Source organism: Littorina saxatilis, linkage group LG16 (genome assembly GCF_037325665.1).
Source record: "Littorina saxatilis isolate snail1 linkage group LG16, US_GU_Lsax_2.0, whole genome shotgun sequence".
In the NCBI taxonomy this organism is placed as follows: Eukaryota; Metazoa; Mollusca; class Gastropoda; order Littorinimorpha; family Littorinidae; genus Littorina; species Littorina saxatilis.
The window spans coordinates 14060654-14075616 of NC_090260.1; the positions used below are offsets into that span (position 1 = coordinate 14060654).

Consider the following 14963-nt stretch of genomic DNA (forward strand, 5'->3'; position numbering starts at 1 on the left):
TTGACGTTTGATTTTATCAACCAGACTTTCATCATGTGTGAATGACTTCAAACACTATAAAACTAGTTGAAGAAATTGACAATTTTTCAAAGTTTAAGCCAGATGGCACTGCTGTGACCTTGAAATTTGACAAACATTAACCAGGCGGTCACCTTTTTTAGAAAATATCCTTAAAGGATCTTTAACCTTACTGTGACCTTGGAATTTGATGAGGTTTAATTTAACTTGCGTAGTGTGCCAAGTTTCAAGGCCCTAGCTTCAAAAACATATGAGAAAACCTCATTGAAAAATGTATATGTTTGACCTCAACGCGACCCTGCTGTGACCTTGACTTTTTCAACCAGACTTTAATCGTGTGTGAACATTATACACTAGAACTGTGTGTATTTTCAAAGCTCGTGCTATAAACGCGCTGAATAAATTGAAAATATTCCACATTTGGACCAGATGTGACCCCGCTGTGACCTTGAACTTTGACAAAGATTAACAAGCAGGTCACTTTTAATGAGGTTTTATAAAAATGCTGAAAGTATGTGAAGTATGTAAAGTCTAACTGATCTAGTATTAAAACATGTAAGACGTGACAACGACAATTTTCCAGTTTGCAAAGGAAATTTAACCTCGCTGTGACCTTGAAATTCAATGTTGTTTAGTGTGATGTGCACCATACCTGGAGGTCATTATACTTTGGTTGTGTGCCAAGTTTCAAAGCCCTAGCTTTAAAAACGTGCGAGATAACCTTAATGCTATGACTCAGTGCCGTTTTGAATGATATAACGAACAAAATTATCGTTATTTGTAAAATCATTTGGGTAAATTTATCTTTTCTTTTCGTAATTGGGTTCCAGCATCTGTTGTCTTAACAAAAATCACAATATCAGTCGTGTTTGTCAACTTTTATTTTTTAGCCCCTTTGTCCGCTTTTCGTGCGCACCTTTTGGCACTTAGTCATATACACTTACGCATAGCAAGTGGATATCGTAATATCGTAACGTAAAACAGATGATCCAAAGAAATGTGACGAAGGGACACTTTATCAAGAGGATACTTTATCATAACGTTAAACATCTGATTGTGTGTGTGTGTGTGTGCGTGTGTGTGTGTGTGTGTGTGTGTGTGTGTGTGTGTGTGTGTGTGTGTGTGTGTGTGTGTATGTTTGGGTGTGTTTTGTGTGTGTGCGCGTGTGTGGGTGTTCGTCTGTGAGTCTGCCAGTCTGTGTATGTCTCTGTGTGTGCGTGCGTTCTAAATATAACCGACAACACGAGTAAGTGAGAGGTATGAGGAACCGACCCCCTGGAATCCGAGAGGTGGACAAGCATTTAGTCTAACAAGTGACTTTCATCCTAACGAAATGTAGTCATCATTTTACGAGGACAAAAACAGTTGAATTCCAATGCTTGATATTCTCGCAATTGTCATGAGATTGATTCCCCAACACACTCCCTAACTGTGGTTTTTGTATATTTATAATGCATACGTGCTTGTGTTGTCGAGCATTCAAATCCATAACATGCGTTTCGAGTGTGTGCCCCTTCATTTCCGGTACGTACCCGGCAAATCATGATAGGGGGCGTAACTCGGTATAGTCTTAGAGTCGAGCATTTTCAGACGATTACTTCCCTTGACTATTTCGCCATTACCGTTTTCATTGAATTCGCTGATCTTCAACGTGTGTTGAATACATAGAGGCGTGCTGCAGTGCGCCGGCGTGTTGAAAATACTAGTGTATTAGTGTAACGAATGAAGAGCCTTAAGCTACGATACATTTAAGGTTTGAAAGTGAGTAACCTTACAGGTCAAACCAACCGTTGCTCCGTTTTTAAGTCGTTTTTTCCCTGAGAGTAACTGGGCTTCCAGAGCCTGCATCAGGCGTTGTTCTTTCTTCAATTCTAATTCTCTGAGAGTAACTGGGCTTCTAGAGCCTGTATCAGGCGTTGTTCTTTCTTCAATTCTAATTCTCTGAGAGTAACTGGGCTTCTAGAGCCTCCAGCAGGAGTTGCTCTTTCTTCAATTCTAATTCTCTGAGAGTAACTGGGCTTCCAGAGCCTGCAGCAGGCGTTGTTATTTCTTCAATTCTAATTCTCTGAGAGTAACTGGGCTTCAAGAGCCTGCAGCAGGCGTATTTCCCGAGCACGTCTCCTCCGCTCCAGCAGCATGTTGAGGCTGTAGAGGAAGGGGTTGAGCGCCGAGTTGAGCGGCAGCACCAGGATGGCCAAGGCCACGTTGACCTCGCCAGGAACGGCAACTCCCTTGGCGGCCAGCAGACCCAGCAAGCCGATGGGGAACCAGCACAGAAAGTCCGTGACGGCGATGGTGATGAGGCGACGGGCGATGTTGACGTCTTGTTCTTTGCGCGAAGAGTCCGGTCCCAGGCTTATCCTGCTGGACTGGATGGAGGTGTAGATGAAGACCTGCCCCACCGCCATCAGCGCGAACAGCACGAAGTTGAGCACGATCATCACGCCGAAGGAATAGCTGCGGCCCGTGAAGTCGTTCCTGGTGACGGGCAGCGGGATGCAGATGCCTGTCTGGCTGTAGAACTGCCAGTGTGACGTGGCGGGAAGCAGAGGTACGGCCGCCACTCCCACACCCAGCAGCCATGTTGCCGTGCAGGCCACGTGAGACGCCTTGTTGCTAAAGTGGAAGCCGCTGAAGGGAAAGCGTAGCGCCAAGAACCTGTCCAGTGTGATGAAACACACGATGAAGGCGGACACCTCGCAGGCCAGGAGAGACAGGAAGCCAGCCACCTTACAGGCGGCACTGTGTCTCCAGGCGTTGTCTTCCCACAGGTAGGAGCCCTGGTACAGACGATCAGCCAATCCGATGATCGCCAGGTAAACGCCCATCACAAAATCCGACACACAAAGATGGGACACAAAGGTACCGAAGCCAGACTTTGTGCTTTGTTTCCAAAAGAAAAGCCTGATAACCAAGCTGCCAACATTGCCCAGCAATGCCAAAGCGGCGAATAGTGACAACAGTACGCGGTATAGGTCAGATCGTAAGAGTGACTCGCACGATGAAACCTCACTGAAAGGTGCCAAGCAGTTGTTTGGATTAAAGCTTGGAGGTAGCGTTACAGGACAACACAGTTTGTAGTTCTCTGTGTACATTCGTTCAAGATTTTCAAGATTACTCAGCAACTTCCTCTGAAAATCACGAACAGGACATCTACGAATATCAAGTACAGCTAGCTGCTGTAGGAACGTGAAGGTTCCGTCAATTCGCCCAATGCCATTGTGTGACAAGTTCAGCATTTTTAAATTCGGCGTTAGTGTAAATGTGTCTGCATTGAGTAATTGTGTGTAGACACGAGACACATCCAGAGTGTGAATCAGCGGGAAAACAAGGGGGCGTTTAGCATCAGTGGGAAGTAGTGACGTCAGAGGATTGCCAGACAGGTATAACTCCCTGAGGTTTGGGAACAGACTCAGGTCACCTGTGCTGACAGAGACCACTTGGTTGTCACTGAGGTCCAGGCTCTGCAGGTTGGGGAGAGTGACATTGCCAAGGTCAGTCAGACCACACCTGGCCACACCGAGATGGATCAGCATGACATTGTGCGTCAGGTGCTGCAAGCTCACACCGCTGTCACTGGCGTCCAGGTAGCGGAGGTCGGGAAACTGGAGCACTGGAAAGACGCGCGGACACGTGAAGGCAAACCCGTAGCACGTGCAGTTGGTGGGACAGTGGATGTGACAGTACCGCTCGTCGTCTTGCAGCGGGCAGTGGTAGAGCCCGTCACACACGTGGTCAGCATGCAGACAGATCCTGGAGTTTCTACACCTGTAGAACCCCGGGCAGGTGTAGGTGTCACAACCTTCCTCGTCCTCGTGGCCGGGACAGTCGTTGACGCCGTTACACCTGACGAAGACCGGCATGCAGTAGCCTCCCCCTGGACACTGGAAGTGGGTGTCTGGACAGGTGTAGGAGCCGCTAGAGGGGATCAGCGTTGTCATGGTGACGGCACTCGTGGTGTTGGCTGTCGGGTCAAAGTGGACGACTGCCGGCGGGGGAATGGCCACGTATTTACCCAAGGGTGGATCGAGTGATATGACGGAAATACACTCAAGCTCGTCCTCTCCGTTGTAGCAATCGTTCTGTCCGTTGCACAGCTGGTCGATGGGGATGCACTTGACAGAGTAGAGCAAATACACACTTAGCAGCTGAGGGACATAAACTGTGTGGAATAAGGCCAAACTAGTGCACAGTGTAAATGATGAAAACGGCAACACGGGGACTCACACTTTGGGAATTTAGAGCAAAACTAGTGCAGTCTAAACGATAATAACAGCTGCACAGGAACACACACTTTGTGAATTTAGAGCAAAAAAACTAGTGCAGTTTAACAATAATAACAGCTGCATAGGAACACACACTGTGTGGATTTAGAGCAAAACTAGTGTAGTCCAAACGATAATAACAGGAGCATATGGACACATACCTTGTGAATTTAGAGCAAAACTAGTGTAGTCCAAACGATAATAACAGGAGCATAGGCACACATACGTTGTGGATTTAGAGCAAAACTAGTGTAGTCCAAACGATAATAACAGGAGCATAGGGACACATACGTTGTGATTTTAGAGCAAAACAAGTGCAACCCAGTATAAACGTTAATAATGTGACAGGGGAGGCTACCGCTCCTTTCGCAACGGACTCTGCACCCGAGTTGTTGGCCTTTAAAGTCAACACCTGTGGTTTGTAGAGTTCTGTTTGTGATGGGGTCTGGTGGTTTCCGATTGTCTGTATGTTCATGGAAACCTTCGGGTTTGCATAACAGTTTTTATAGGGCTAAGAAATTAGCCCTAACATTTTCAATCCTGTTTGATTGCACTTCGCTTCCCGAGGTGATCGTAGTGTTTCGGCACACGGTTACAATAACAACAGCACAGGGACACACACTTTGAATTTAGGGCAACATTTCTAAGTGTGTATTATGACAACACTTAGCAGTATCAGTTGGGACACACGCTTTGTGAATGTAGAGCAAACCTACACAGCGTATATTATGACAACACTTAGCAGTGTAGGGACACACGCTTTGGGAATTTAGAGCAAGACTGCAAAAGTGACGGGTGCTGCGATCATTAAAACGTAAAGGAAAAAGCGGTAATTGTCGACCCATTTATTACATGCTGTGGCTACTGGCTTGTTTTCTAATGACGAAGTTTGACTTTCTGCTTGGTGGTTGATCTCTGTTGAGTTAACCATTAAGTCTAATCAAAACCAAAACCAAATGTTACATATACTCAACAACAAAACATTAGAAAGAGAAAACTTGACAACCGGTTCTAAGAACCGACCTGCCCGAGAAATATGGACCTGTGCAGAGTCTGTATATGAAAGGTGTAAATAAATCCCGATATATACTACAACATAACACGATGCAATCATTCCTACAACAAAATACAATCATTCCTGTTTGCTGTTAGCTGTTAGCTGTTAGGCCAAAAAAAAAATAGGTGTGGTTACGGTAACATAGCCAAAAAAAATAGGGTAGGTAGGTAGGCAATCACTTTTTTTTTTTAACTTTTTTTTCTATTGTGTACAAATTAAACCTAGGTACTTGACAGGGAAATAAGTGTGCGACACGGGCGCTTTCGCTTTCATTGCGTTTTTTGCATTCGGTTTTTTTTTTTTTTTTTTTGCAAATGTAATAAAAAGTTATAGGATCGGCCCCTAAAAATAGGGTAGGTCGGGTTACCGTAACCACACCTATTATTTTTTTTAGGCCTTAGCTACATTCTGTTTTTGGGTAAGCAAAGTAAGCAAGCAACGTGTACAATAATTACGGTTTCAATGTGTGTTTGTTCGTTAGACACCTACGCAGGACGAAATCGAATTTTTCGGAAAACTATTTAAATTAATGCAAATAAAACATGAACACCACCTGATGGTAAGTTCCACATGTTAGTGGCGTGTCGCCCGTGCAGGGAGGAAAGTGACAGAAATCCTCGTCCGAGTGGTCAGCGCAGTCCTGCCTGTGGTCACACACCAGTGTGTAGGGCAAGCGCTGGACCTCGTTGTCACACCGGAAGTACGGTCCGCCTCCACCGCCAATCGTTCTTCGCGCAGAGCCGGATATGATGCTCTCACTGACGTAGGCCTCACGTGACGAGCTGTCACATGACAGGAAGGAGAAAGTCGTATGTCTCTCGCTGCACGTGGAATACGACACGGGCCATTTTCTGTTCCTTGGGTGATGGAGTGTGATCTTTGCCTTCGGCTGCTTGTCTGGTTTGTCAGCTGATCTGCGTTCACACAGTGGGATGACTGGAAAGTGGTGAGTTGGGTCCTGGCACATTTGGTTCAACATGATCCTGTCGTATTCCCACTCACCGAAATACCCGCAAAAAAAGCGGCGTGAAGCGACCTCTGTCGTGTAGTTGACGAAGTAAGCGGCTGTGTTGTCCGTCCACATCGCTGACCGCCCGTATCTGACCATTCGTTGTGTAAGGGACAGCGTATGACAACATTATTGCATTGAGTGTGTGTGTGTGTGTGTGTGTGTGTGCGTTTGTGTGTGTGTGTGTGTATGTATGTGTGTGTGTGTATGTGTGTGAGTATATATATATATATATATATATATATATATATATATATGTGCGTGTGTGAGTGTGTGTGTGTGTGTGTGTGTGTGTGTGTGTGTGTGTGTGTGTGTGTGTGTGTGTGTGTGTGTGTGTGTGTGTTGTTTTTCTTACATGCTGAGGGCAATGGATGTGGCCGTGGTCAGTCCGACAAAGACAGACACCATCTGTTTTCTGACCCGCAAGGCCTCGGTCACTGTCCGCCATTCTACAGGTGTGGTCGGTGTGGCCAGGTGGCCGCCCCCCCTCTGGCACTTGTCACTGGCTTCGTCTGACGTCATCCACCTCTGGTACACAAGGCAATGACAATGCCAATGACGAGGATAATGCCAATGACAACGCCAATGACAATGCCAATGCCAATTACAATGACAATAACAATGACACTGGCAATGGCAACGAAAATGACAAAGCCAATGCCAATGACAATTCTGTAAGTTCGAGGGAAACAAGAATAATCATACATACTTATGTTTGCTTTGCATCTAACGCTTGGTGCAAAAGAATAAAAAGTCGCGTAAGGCGAAATAACAACATTTAGTCAAGCTGTCGAACTCACAGAATGAAACTGAACGCACTGCATTTTTTCACCAAGACCGCATACTCGTAGTTTCGTCAGTCCACCGCTCGTGGCAAAGGCAGTGAAATCGACAAGCCAGAATAGTGCGGTAATGGTCGCGCTGAGTAGGATAACACGCTTTTCTGTATCTCTATTCTTTTTAGCGTACTGAGTTTGTTTTTAATCCAAACATATCATATCTATATGTTTTTGGAATCAGGGACCGACAAGGAATATGATGAAATTGTTTCTAAATCGATTTCGGAAATTTCATTTTAATCATAATTTTCATATATTTAATTTTCAGAGCTTGCTTTTAATCCAAATATAACATATGTATATGTTTTTTGAATCAGAAAACGATGAAAATTAAGATGTAATTGTTTTTGAATCGTTTAACAAATTTAATTTTAATGACAAGTTTCCGATTTTTAATGACCAAATTCATTAATGATTTTTTACGCCACCAAGCTGAAATGCAATACCAAAGTCCGGCCTTTGTCGAAGATTGCTTTGCCAAAATGTCAATCAATTTGATTGAAAAATGAGGGTGTGACAGTGCCGCCTCAGCTTTTACAAAAAGCCGGATATGATGTCATCAAAGACATTTATCAAAAAAATGAAAAAAACGTCTGAGGATATCATTCCCAGGAACTCTTATGTCAAATTTCATAAAGATCGGTCAAGTAGTTTAGTCTGAATCGCTCTACACACACACAGACAGACAGACACACACACACACACACACACACACACACACACACACACACACACACACACACACACACACACACACACACACACAGACACACATACACCACGACCCTCGTCTCGATTCCCCCTCTATGTTAAAACATTTAGTCAAAACTTGACTAAATGTAAAAAGCAACATACATGCACATTCAGCATACGTTGCAACGATAAATTAGCTCAGGGGGGAAAAGGCCGACCTACCAAGCTTGTCGGCTGACTCTGTAGCTCAGGTCAAAGGGGGGAGGGGGGGTGATGGGGAGGGGGGGAGGGGGTAGGGTAAGCCAAGGCATGTCCCCAGCCACTCTATGTTGTTACTCAGAAAGATTATTAAATGTAATTTGTTTCAAACAGAGAGCCATTGTTTAGGACATGCATGATCTGACCTCTATCTCCTCATTGACCATGGTCATCAAGAGCACATTGGGAGGCACAGGGGCTGGGCACGAACATTCAAAAGCATAGGTCGGCACAGATCGGCTCATCATCCTACCTGAGAAAACCACACGGCACATATTCTCACAGAGAGAGGGGGAGAGCAAGAGAGAGAGAGAGAGAGAGAGAGAGAGAGAGAGAGAGAGAGAGAGAGAGAGAGAGAGAGAGAGAGAGCGAGTGAGCGAGTGAGAGAGAAAGAGAGAGAGAGAAAGACAGACATACAGGCAGACAAAGAGACAGACAGAGACATATAGAGAGAGACAGAGAGAGAGACGGAGATAGACACAAGTACACTGCAGGGCCGGACTACCGGGGGGTTATGGGGGTTGCGCAACCCCCCCCCCCCCCTAGCCTGAACATGTACCTTACTTATTTAAAACATTTTTTATTATTGCTTATTTTATGCCGTTTCATGCAAGGAGCGACCATTTTCTTATCTCAGAATATGACCTACCCATCAGCTTCAGGGGGCTTCGCCCCCTGACCCCCACAAGGGGCACTGCCCCTTGACCCCGCCCAGGGGCGGACGAGGGGGGGGGGTTTCTAGGGTTTCCGGACCCACCTTATAAATATAAAAATATAAAAATATAAAAATATTGAATGAGGTATGCATTTCTTTATTTTACATTGAGTTTCAATTTTGGGGGTTATAATCAGTGACAAAATATTCTGCCTGAAACTGGTAATGATCATCCTCAGAATGCACCAGATTGCACCATTTTGCATCCTTTTTTCAAAATTTTCCGGGGGGGGCATGCCCCCAAACCCCCTTAGCAAGCTAGGCGCTTTGTGCCGTCGGCTCGGCGCTTCGCGCCTTCACACCCATATCTTCACAATATACTTTTGAACCCCCCCCCCCATAAAATGAACTGATCCGCCCCTGCCGCCAGGGGGGATATCACCCTGGACCACCTCTAGCAACCACCCCCCTCCTCTTCGCCTAGTCCGGCCCTGTACAGGGCCGGAGAGACAAAGAGAAAGACAGAGAGAGAGAGACAGGGATACAGAGAGAGGGAGAGCGAGATAGAATGAGAGACAGCGCTGAAAGACAGAGACAGTGACACAGAGAGACAGACCCAACCTACCTGTGCTGGCCACACCATACAGTAGCAGGTGTCGGACGACGAGGCAGACCCAACCTACCTGTGCTGGCCACGTCATAAAGTAGCATGTGTCGGACGACGAGACGTCCCCAGTTCCACACAAGTTGTAGAGACAGTCGGACTCGTCCCGCCCTCCCTCACACTCCACGTCCATGTTGCAGGCAAAGTGTTGCTGAAAGTCCGACCAGTCGGGCACGGAGCAGTTCCACTGATGGTTGGCTTGGAGCTGCGGTGCCAATGTGTCAGTCTGTTTGAGTTGGGCAAAGAAATGAATTCAAACATATAGGAACAAGTGCACGCGCGCGCGCACGCACACACGAACACACACACGCACGCACACACGCACTCACGCACGCATGCTTGCACGCACTCACGCACCGACGCACCAACGCAAGCACGTACGCACGCACATACGCCACACATACACACACACACACCACACCACACATATACACACACACACACACACACGTGCGCGCGTACACACGCACGCACACACACACACACACACACACACACAATCACGCAAACACGCACCCCCCCATACACACACCCACACACACACGCCCGACACACACACCGTCACCCCCTCCCACAAACACACACACACACACACACACACACACACACACACACACACACACGCCCGACACACACACCGTCACCCCCTCCCACAAACACACACACACACACACACACACACACACACACGCCCGACACACACACCGTCACCCCCTCCCACAAACACACACACACACACACACACACACACACACACACACACACACACAATAGCCTCAACCTGATGCAAGGTCAAGCGGAATCTAAGCCAGGAGATGTCGCAGGGAGAGGCGCGGACATTGTCCATGTGTCCGCAACACACACGCACGTGCACACTGCCAGCTCGCACGACCGCCGGCCAAGCCTCGGCAAGCAGTCGTCGTCGTACTGAGAAAAGGTTCCTGTCCTCTAAAACCGTACTAGCGTACACGTCCACCATGGTACCAGTCACATCTCGCATGCGTTCACAGCCGAGCGTATTGTACATCATGTTCTTGAGACTGACCACAGCGTAGCGGTCAACAGGGATGTCAAGTCTGCCCCACAGGTCCGTGTTGGGCTGCAGCATGAGCGGGGTGTCCGGTTTCCATCCGAAAGGCTGAACGAAACCTGTGGATGAAGATCTAGTGACATGGGGTCTTTATTGAGTCAGATGAAGGTGCTTAAGGATATACATTCTGTACGACTAAGTCTAATCTGTGTGTGTGTGTGTGTGTGTGTGTGTGTGTGTGTGTGTGTGTGTGTGTGTGTGTGTGTGTGTGTGTGTGTGTGTGTGTGTGTGTGTGTGTTAGGCTTCCACCTGTGAATCAAGATCTAGTAAAGAAGGGGGCCTCATCGGGTCGAGAGTTGATCTGAGCGTCCTGCTTCTACCAGCACCGCTGAAGATACCCTGTTTTATGCCGATGTAAAACCACTTAAGGCTGTAGGATACACCTCCCTTCCCGGATTTAGAACGCGTTTCGTGTCGTAACAGATTATCCACTTATTAGCCATATCCGTATGCAAAATAATGAAATAAACATTAGGAAATGGCAGAAGTTTACAACTATCGACTCTGGTCTACAAGTGTCTCAACGACTCTGCTCCCGAGTACCTTCAATCCTCCCTGGACCTGTACACCCAGCCCTCCGACCGTCCCCTTCGTTCTGCTGCTGACCCTCTCCGCCTCCACATCCCTCGCTCGAAACTCGCATCTGCTGGTCAGCGTGCATTTCCCTCCGCGGGCCCCTCCGTCTGGAACTCCCTGCCGCTTGAGCTTCGCCAGAGCCCCTCTCTTGACGCGTTCAAGAGTAGGTTGAAGACTCAGTTCTTCCCGTAGCTGGCTGCGACTTTCATGCTCGACGTGATGTGTTGTGCCCCAAAAGACATTCTTGTGCTGTGCTCTGTGAGAGGTGTTTTCTTTGTGTTTAATATTATTTTGTTTGGACCTAGCTATTGATGTGTACATTGTTGTTAAATAGTTGTTTGATGTATGTTTATCAGGGTTTGCTAGTGTGTGATAGGGTTCGTGTCCGTCTGTAGATGTTAGTTTCTTTGTTAGTCCTGAGTTGACAACTCTTCGACAAGCGCTTAGAACTGTACCCACGGAATACGCGCTATATAAGCTTCATATTGATTGGTTGATTCTCTATCAGTGCAATAAATAAACAATCGTTAGAACTTGCATTTACGACATGTCGTGCGTGAGAACGTGTCAGTAAACAAGCACTTCTTGCCTGGCTGAAGAACCCTACGAGTCAATCTAAAACAGACGACAAGTAATGGAAAGCAGTCTGCGGATAAACATAACAAACTGCTGATGAAAAGGTGTGTTCATCCCTGCTCTGGATAAAAGACATCGGACTGATGACAACGTGGCAGCGTTCACGCGAAAATATATTTTTCAGATTATCGCTTCTACATTTTATTGCACGTACTTGGGGCAGATCGGAATTTCACACTGGAAGATGACAAATTGGTCTTGTGAGTTGAGAATCACATTTATCAGGTAACTTACCAAACCGGAGTGTGTGTGTGTGTGTGTGTGTGTGTGTGTGTGTGTGTGTGTGTGTATGTCTCAGTGTGTGTGTGTGTGTGTGTGTGTGTGTGTGTGTGTCAGTGTGTGTGTGTGTGTTTGTGTGTGTGCCGGATTACCACCATTAACGCACCCTTTTGGACTTTTCTACGTAACTTTACTATGCCTGCTGTGACATTCACGAGGATTATTGTGATTCTTGGACAATCGTGTGCCTGTGCTGGACTTGCAGGAAGACAAACGGTCGGAACGGTATACGTGCTGCCAAGTGTGCACGCCCAGAGCGCAGTGTGAACCGAGAGGGAGTGTGTCATTGTGTGGAAGTTTTGCTTGATTGATTTATTCATGATTTAATTTGCTTTTTGGTTCAATAGAAAAATCCGTGTACGTTATACTTTGCATTTTGTGGTGTGATTCGCCCGAGTGCGAGACCCCCATCCCCGAACGCCTCTGTGGGTAGAATTGTATAATTGTGTGAGTAACGTGAGTGTGTAGATGAGAATGTGAAAGTTGCTTTGGACCCAGACACATACAGCAGACTTCAACGCAACAGCTAAGTTTCAGCCTGACACAGAAATTCGAGTGACACAGCTAAGGGCTGTACTTGTTATTTCTCTATTAAAACAAATGAAATGTTTCAAGATCTTTAGGCCAATAAAAAATAAATTGTCTGTTTCTAATAACATGGGTAAACAAAATGGGGTAGGTAGGTAGGGATAGAATTCTTGAAAATAACTAAATGACACAAAGAGACAAGACTCGCTATAGATAGATTGATAAAAAAAATTTTAAATGTGACAAAGGATATAAAATGATTGTTTTACCTGGTCTGGAATCTTCAGTAGTAATTGCATAAAAAAAAGTCTGATATATCAATTATCATGTTAACTTTTTCTTAAAATGGGTGCGTTAAATCCTAGTCTGTTTGTTTTTAATGGACTAAGCAATCCTTGGACTGACAGAAAAGATGTATTTTAAAAATGTCCAGTTGCTTAAAATTACTTATTTTTCTAATTGGAAGAGAATATGCACTCTTTTGTGTTCAAATGGGTAGGGGGCGGGAGTAGTAAAAGGATCACAGTTCAAGATTGTGCGCGACAAGAGGTGTGTTTCTTTTAACTGTGATGAAGAGGGATAACTCAACTTGGTATCTAACACTATTTCTGAACACTGTAACCACTTTAGCACTTTTAATTTTTTTTTTCTCTCTTTCAAGCTTTAAATTCAGCTTATAAAATGAGTAAAAAAGTATTTTTTTTTCTGAATTCACCAGTTAAATCACTGTTGGGTGTTCTTTTTTGCTTCCCTATTTCTGTTCTGAAGTTTTTGATCATCTGATTACCTTGCCTTTCTATTTGGAAGATAATATGCATGCACTCTTTTCTGAAGATTGAGTAGGGGGTAGGGGTAGTAAAAGCATCACAGTTCAAGATTCTGCGCGACAAGAGGTGCGTTTCTTTTTACTGTGATGAAGAGGGATAACTCAACTTGGTATCTAACACTATTTCTGAACACTCTAACCAGTTTTGCACTTTTAATTTATTTATTTCTGTCTTCCACGCTTTAAATTCAGCTAAAAAAATTAGTAAAAAAAGTTGTTGTTTTTCTGAATTCACCAGTTAAATCACTATGTTGCATGTTCTATTTTGCTTCCCTATTTCTGTTCTTAAGTTTTGATCATCTGACTACCTCGCTTGTCTATTTGGAAGATAATATGCACTCTTTTATGAAAAATGAGTAGGGGGTGGGGGTAGTAAAAGCATCACAGTTCAAAATTTTGCGCGACAAGAGGTGTATTTCTTCTAAAATTTGTGAAGAGGGATAACTCAACTTGTTGTTTAACACTATTTCTGAACACTTTTAATTTATGTTTGACTGTGTTCCATGCTTCAAATTGGGCTTCAAAAATGGATACATACGGGTTTTTTTTCTAAATTCACCTGTAAAATCACTATGTTTGATGTTCTATTTTGCTTCCCTATTTCTCTTCTTCAGTTTGTGATCATCCGATTGTTTTTTTGTTAACATATTCACAATACAATATCACAAATTCTTCAGTAGGGTTTGCGTGAAAAAATCTCATACCTATGCTCAAACTTCAGTCGTTATCTCAAAATTTTGCGCGACAAGCTCTATTCATTTTGTTTTTTCCTGATAAACAAAACACTGAACTAACATAAAAACAAACCTTTAAAACTGCCTAACCACTTTGAAATATGGCCTCAGGTGTATACTCCAGCCTTAACTTGGCTTCCGGCACACTTTTCGGATCAAAGATGTCTGCAACAAGTGTCAGGTGACTTACCTTGACGCAGTTGAATATTTTTCCCCGCCTGTACACACACACTGTACACACACACACACACACACACACACACACACACACACACACACACACACACACACACACACTCGCACGCACACACACACACACACACATACACACACATACACACACATACACACACACATAATTATACACACACACACACACACACACACACACACACACACACACACACACACACACTCTCTCTCTCTCTCTATCTCTGGACATTCGGGTTGTGTTCATGTTTGTAAGCCCTGAGACTTTCGGTGTGAACGTGTGATCTTTATCGTGCATATTTTCACCGGGGGAGAAACAAAAACTCCTTGACGAACGTATAGTATAGCTCTTAAACCCACGCCCATAGCGACAACTGGTTTCCAGGCGCAACTACCAACTGAGCCATCTTTGTCTGTCTATTTCTGTATGTCTGTCTCTGTCTCTCTCTCTCTCTGTCTCTGTCTGTCTGTCTGTCTGTCTGTCTGTCTGTCTGTCTGTCTGTCTGTCTGTCTGTCTGTCTGTCTGTCTCTCTCTCTCTCTCTCTCTCTCTCTCTCTCTCTCTCTCTCTCTCTCTCTCTCTCTCTCTCCCAAGTGACAAAAGCCTTCGTCCACACAAGTGTGCCCT

The 14963-nt window shown here is 45.2% G+C and overlaps 1 protein-coding gene across 1 annotated transcript; it reads right to left on the minus strand.

Annotated features, from left to right (window-relative positions):
* Positions 1 to 1082: 1082 nt before the first annotated feature.
* On the minus strand, positions 1083 to 14744 carry LOC138949872 (relaxin receptor 2-like). The gene is made up of 6 exons (XM_070321657.1): positions 14698 to 14744; positions 10387 to 10621; positions 9478 to 9684; positions 6705 to 6877; positions 5999 to 6254; positions 1083 to 4166 (listed from the first exon to the last, which is right to left on the minus strand). The coding sequence occupies exons 1-6, from the start codon at positions 14742 to 14744 to the stop codon at positions 2076 to 2078; spliced, it is 3009 nt and encodes a 1002-aa protein (XP_070177758.1). The 3' UTR covers positions 1083 to 2075.
* Between the last annotated feature and the right edge of the window lie 219 nt (positions 14745 to 14963).

Bases quoted from the DNA above. Each gene is read 5' to 3' on its own strand.
- LOC138949872 (XM_070321657.1), bottom strand. From the start codon at position 14,744: ATGGCTCAGTTGGTAGTTGCGCCTGGAAACCAGTTGTCGCTATGGGC. The intron at 10,622-14,697 runs GTGGGTTTAAGA...CCATGTCACTAG, and splicing joins AACCAGTTGTCGCTATGGGC to ATCTTCATCCACAGGTTTCG. The intron at 4,167-5,998 runs GTGTGTGACCAC...TATGTCCCTCAG, and splicing joins AGCGCTTGCCCTACACACTG to CTGCTAAGTGTGTATTTGCT.